General features: G+C 36.8%; 1 protein-coding gene across 1 annotated transcript in view; it reads left to right on the forward strand.

Annotated features, from left to right (window-relative positions):
* The window catches only part of pth2ra (parathyroid hormone 2 receptor a), a 43285-nt gene extending 37269 nt beyond the window's left edge, over positions 1-6016 (forward strand). Inside the window, exons 13-14 of the mRNA XM_054615834.1 lie at positions 4330-4371; positions 5639-6016. Of these exons, the coding sequence (XP_054471809.1) occupies positions 4330-4371; positions 5639-6016 (420 nt within the window). The remainder of the gene's footprint in view (positions 1-4329; positions 4372-5638) is intronic.
* Positions 6017-6576: the final 560 nt, after the last annotated feature.

A 6576-nucleotide genomic window follows, 5' to 3' on the forward strand; every position in this document is an offset into this window, starting at 1 on the left:
CATTTGTATCTGCATGTGTGAAAGAGAGAGTCAACTTCATCTAGCTGTCCCCATCTTGTCCACTGAATCCCATCTATTTTCCCTCTGTTGTTTCTTTCGAGATCCAGTCATTTGCCAGTAGGAACAGGGGTAGAGCGGGTTGTCCTTCAATTAGAGGCATGGCACTTAACCCTAAATTACTTTGAAGGCTGTGTGAATGGGTTAGTTGTTCCTGATGGGCAGGTGGTACCTTGCATGGTAGCCCCTGCCATCAGTGTGTGAATGGGTTTATGACATTTAGTCTAAAAGCACTTTGAGTGGTCGGAAGTCTATATAGGGCTATTCTGCCTCCAATCGGCCCATCTTGTGTGTAATTGGTTATTACTATGCGGGTATGTTTATTTACAGAGAGCATCAGCTACCATAATAAAAGTTCAGGCTGAAGAATAAAAAATTGGACGTTAATAAATCTGATTGAAGTCTCTTTTGAAGAAGTTAAGTCCTTTTAGATGCTGGCAGCGCCCATCTGGGCAAGCAGATTGAGCAGGAGTCTGTCTCATGGAGCACTGAGTCACACAAAGAGAGCTTGAAGTGGAATTGACTACAAGAGCCATCTTAACACCAGTTATCTTCAGTGCTCAAAGTGGACTGGCACCACTACACATTACTATTTGGGGTACTGTGACTTTTTCACACATCTTACAAGATACCAGTTATCTTTTTCTGCCCTCTCCATATCAGAGTCTAAGGGCAATTCAGCGCAGAGCCAGCATTTTTGTGGCATGCCTCATAAGACATATGAACATCAAAACAATGTGGAGACCATCTGGATGAGCTGATGCATGGCAGTGCATGGCACAGCATGAGGGAGGGGCGGTGAGACGTGATAACAAGGGTGCTGTCATTTATCGATACAACGCTCACGTCCATTTTTTTAAATAATTAGTGAACTGTCAATGCTTTTTTATTTTTGAACAAAAATAATTATTGAAAATGTATTTAAAAGTATTCTGAATCTGCACAACGTATGATTTTACAGGGCAAACATTTCCAGAAGGATCAAATGTTCACACAATGTGTAAATAATAAAATTATTATTTAACTTTAGTAAGTTATTTTGCCTATAAGCTTTTTGGGAGTTATCTATTATAATAATGGTCCAAAATTATGTGAATAGAAGTTTTCTTGGAGATGGACTCCCAAACCCAATATCTCATATATCTTTTATTCATTGTAAAAAATCATAATGGAGGCCCTTAATGAGTGCTGATACACACGCCAACGTTTGAATAAGGGGAGTAATATTGTTTTTCCACTTCAAGCTCTGGTTATCTTTGAGGAAAAATGGAGTCCCTATTCATGGATAATAGACCAAAAAGATGCAAATACACAAAGCGGTGTCATCACAAACAGGAAGAATGACTCATATTGCCTATGTTTACTTTGTAAATTACCAATTTTTTTTTAGACTTAACGAGATGACCGTCAATCAGTTTTGGAGACTCCAGTGTGGAACAGTGTACCAGCTTAGTCTGCAAAAATGTACCAGTACTGTTAGATGTTTGTGGGGAGTTTTATCTTGTTGCACATCATTTTTGCTAAAATCTGACAAAAAATACATTTAACCAACCAAACGGGATAGAACTTAAATCACATCAATTTTATTTTCGATGTGTATTTCAACAAGTGCTAGTTTAAATAAATGATATCAAAGTTACAGAGGTAAATATATAACACATGGAAGGGTTTGTGGTTATGAAACATCTGTGTGTTGGTCTGCCAACCAAAGCCAGGAAATAATTGTGTGTTTACATTTGTGATAATCTGAACCAACCTGAATATAACGCTCAGCTGTAACACTCCATCCACCTCAGCATGAGCTGATTTGTTTGAAGCCACATTATTAACAAACAGGTGCATAAACGTGATATGAGACTATGGAACTATTTAAATTATTACAACCTCCGCTTACAACTTCTGTTGTCCTCTCCTCTCCGCTGTGTTCAGAAGCATACAGTTCAGTCGAACTTTCAGTTTTTGTTACGATAGTGTTCAGGCTGTTCCACACTGTTTATAGCTATTCCTATGAAATGCACTTTAATTTGGATGTAGCCAACAAAATCAATTTGTATGTAAACCCCAGAATTGCGAAACAGGAAGTATAAAAAGCGACAGATTCCAGGTGAGGAGAAGGTCAGTGTGGATGGGTGGTTCCAAAAACACCGGGATTTGACCAGGAGACTTCCTTGTGTAACGTGTGAAACCAGAAGCCAACATTGATCCTTTTGTCACATATTTAAGAATGCTTACTTTGTCATTTTAGCCCAAATCACATTATTTTTCTAAACCTAACCAAGTTGTATACTGTAAAGATGGAAGTTTATTTTAAAAAGACTATGCATGTGAAGAGCATAAATTGTCACTTGACATTGGAGAAGAACAAAAAATGAGGAATAACTTTTCGTAAGATGTCATACAAACTGTTGTAAAAGGATTATTTGCACTGTTCTTTTTAGCCGAGGCATTCATTGCTTCCTTGTTACGATGATGAGTGCAGAATCTAATGTTTTTTAAAGAATTGTAAGTATAAGTTAATTTTGATGAAATATCACCATTTTAAGCTTTGATTTGGTTGTTTTTGCATCTGTCTTCAAGACATGTCTTTAAAAACTTGCTGGTTGATTGTTGGGTTCAGAGGATTAGGATCTATATTATTCCACACAATTTCTATGTTAATAATCCACTGTTTTTTGTATTTAATGTGTTATTAACTACTATTTTTATGTCTTCATTAACATTGTGATATTTCATATATTTTATGTCTCTCAACCATATTTAACTTGTTTTGTGACATAGACTCCAGGAATCCTAAACAGCTCAATTTTACCCAGAAATAGTTACAATAACTGGAAATTCACTTGGAAATGTCTTTCTTTACATAGAATCCAAACTATACTAGAACTAACTTTGTTGAGTCAATTCATTTTGATGAACATATCATTTATTTGAACCTAAATACTCAACCAGTTTGGAGCTTAAACTTTGGGAGGCTGATGCTCCTGCAAACGTTGCATGTTTATGCAAGCAGAAAAGGGAGCTTACAGAAGAATCAGTCAAAAAGAACTAAGTACTAATAAATAAACTACATACATGATGGAACCCAGGCTCTGTAAGGCATTAAAATAATGGCAAAGATGTTGGTGGTGACAAAAATCAAACCAAAGACACTGAATTTTCATTCACATGCTTCTCTTCACTCACCATCACAACCAAATGTTGTGGCTATATTAATAATAATAACTTTATTTATATAGCACCTTTTAAAAACAAGGTTTACAAAGTGCTTCGACAGACCAGCCAGCAAGACAGTGCATAAGAAACAAAATGAAATAACAAGTGACAATCAAATAAACAAATAAACAAACAAAATAAATAAAATAATAAAATAAATAAAATAATAAAATAATGAAATAAATAAAATCAAGTGATATTGGTAAAATATAGTAAACAAATATAAGATAAAATACCAAGACCATATGAAAATGAACCAATAAAACGACGACATCACATGAAAGCCAATCTATAAAAATGTGTTTTAAGAAGTGATTTAAAAGAGATTACTGATTCTGCAAGCCTTATTGAATCCATTGCCCAACTCTCAGCCACATAATGGATATGTACGTATTCGAGGTCTTTTAGCCAACATTTGAAAAGCACCTCGAGCTGAAAACCGCATGTTCCCTCATGAAAAGATTATATTTACTGCACCCACTCACATATGTGCACACAGATGCTCAGACTGAGACTTGGGGAAAAAAACCAAGAACATAAGTGATTCCTTTGAGGCAATTTCTGACTATTGTTAGATAGATCATTCATACACTATGATTATAGGATTCTTTATTTCAAACTGTACTAAAACCTTGTAAAACAATATTTTTTTAACCAATTGGGGTCTTGAATGAGGAATGAAAAGCAATTCTTAGGATGAACCAGCATATACTGATAATGGAGACTTCTCAAAGAGTCGCTGTCTGGATGTCTCTCACCAGCTAAAAAATTTAACAAGGCACTCACACACATTCATGGACATACACTTTCCCATAACCCATCTTCACAAAGACACTGTCTCTCTCCTGAGACTTCTTATCTTGGTGAGACGCAAGTACAAGAGGTTGAAAGAGGTCAGAACAGGAACTCTCAGAGAGATTACCATTTCAGTCATTGTTTTTTTCATAAGATAAGCTCTTTTTGAGGCAAAGAGATGGATGACCTCAAACATACTTCTTTTGATAATAGATCGTATCTGTATTTGAGCTCACAACTTGTATCTCCATCTCTTTCTTTCAGGGCTTCTTTGTGTCCATTATCTACTGCTTCTGCAACGGAGAGGTGAGTGGATTGCTTTTCCAAATGCCATTGATTGCACAGAAAAGCACACACACTACTTAACTAAAGCAAATTTTAAAAAAATGGCAAGCACTTAAAAATAAACTGTAGTTTCATTTCAAATGAACAGAAACCACTGAAAAGGGGCATAATTACTCCAGTGGCAAACATAATCTAATCAAGGCTATGGCTGAAGAATTAAAAAGCGACATTAGCTGTTCTGAATTTTTTCACTTTATCTGTTTTTGCCCTCTCAAATGAAATGTGATTAAAAGAGCTTTCATGATACCAGTCATTCTCTATCTCTCTATCTCATAGACTTTGTACTCAGCACGCTCAATTGGCAACAAGAATAGACATTTCTGCCAGTTTTATCTTAACATAACCCCCTCTGTTCTTTTCTCGCTTGCCTTTTGTGATCTACATTGTAGATCACAAGCTCAAAATTAAAGTGATGGTTTATATTTTCAATTAGATAATGCTAATTAAGCACTATTTTGTAATCAACACTAGATCAAATGACTAATACAATAGGAAAGTTTTCAATATTCAATATTAACACCCTGCTCTGCAGCTCTACACAAATTGTAGTTGCTCATAATGCATTGCTTTTGTTATTTTTCCCACAAAAAGAAAGTTTAGTTGAAAACTGGCAAACAATCTGAGACATTCATGAAGAATAACAACTTGGAATAGTCAATCTTATCGCTGCTGGTCTCGCTTACTTCTGCTGGTTGTTTCATAACCAGTAAAAAGTTTCTTGAAGTAACTTTAAGTGGTGGAGATTAAAATATGAAGCTAGATGAGATAAGATAAAATAAGACAAGATGAGATTATCCTTTTCTAGTCCCACAGCAGGGAGATTTGCAATATTAAAGGTTCATCAAGTTCAAAAACTTACAAATGTTTCTCAGGAGTTGGTGGAGACCAAACCTGAGCTAAAAGGCGAATGAATGTTTGACTTACATTAGTCACATGGCCAAAAACATGATTCCTTTGGGATACTTTTTCTGTTCTGCGTTTCCTAGAAGTTGTGAACGTTTGTCATAGTGCAAGAGTTTTTATAATTTGAATATGCTGAAGTACACACTGAAGTATCATTAGTCTTCAATGAAACAAAAGAAACAAAAAAAAAGAAACAAAGTTTAAAGGTTTGTAGAAACATACATTTAATAAAAAAAAAAAGAAGAGAATTAGCCTGGATCAAATCAAGATAATTTTGCAGTATAATTCTTGATATTTATATCCTTTGTTTCTCCCATCCCCACAGGTCCAGACAGAGATAAAGAAAACATGGACGCGTTGGAACCTTGCCTTTGAGTGGGAGGGCCCAGTGGTCTGCGGCCGCTACCGTTACGGCTCCGTCGTTGTTGGCATCAACAACAACAGCACCAGCAGCCAGTCCCACCTGGCAGGGGCTGGCGTTTCTACACGCTCCACCACGCTCGTTTCAAGCCGTGTTTATCGGAGCACTGGTCCCCCCGTGACCAGCACCCTCCCAGGATACGTGATCAGTAGCTCGGACCCATCCATACCCGAGGAACCTGAGGACAGCGGCCCAAAACGGGTGGACGATATCTCGCTGAAGGAAAATGTGCCTGTTCTTAGTACCAGTGCAACAGCTGAGGATGAGGAGGAAACACTGTAGCAGTTGCCAAAACATGCGATAGAGCTCAATGAAAAAGTTTGTAGGTGGAGCTGAGCCAACCCAATCCACTCTAAAGCACGGTCTTTGAAACTCTTTAAGGAACAGTGTGTAAGATTAACTGGCATCTAGTGGTGTGTTGCAGATTGCAACCAACTAAATACCCATCTGCAAATAAATCCAGAACAGGATTAGAATTTACATTTTAAATATATCTGAATATTGTCTTTGCAGAAAGAGCAAAGTCACTGGGTTTCGGAACGCATCCCTACCTCTAGATAATGTAAAATCGCGAATGGCTCTCGCAAGTGCCGGTGTCTGTTAGTGTTTGTCCATTCTGGGTTGCTGTAGAAAAAAGGCAGTGCAACATGCCGGACTCCGTGGAAGAAGACCTGTTCCCTTTGTAGATATACATGCCTTTTTCTAAGCCAACGGAAACACTACAATTCATTATTATACACTGATTAAAACATAGTTATGAATATTATATTACATTTTTTGCCAATTAATCCCCTAAATGTTACAGTGTTCCTTGAAAAAGGTTCTAGGGCAAACAAATGTTT

This window comes from Anoplopoma fimbria, chromosome 16 (genome assembly GCF_027596085.1).
Source record: "Anoplopoma fimbria isolate UVic2021 breed Golden Eagle Sablefish chromosome 16, Afim_UVic_2022, whole genome shotgun sequence".
Classification (NCBI taxonomy): domain Eukaryota; kingdom Metazoa; phylum Chordata; class Actinopteri; order Perciformes; family Anoplopomatidae; genus Anoplopoma; species Anoplopoma fimbria.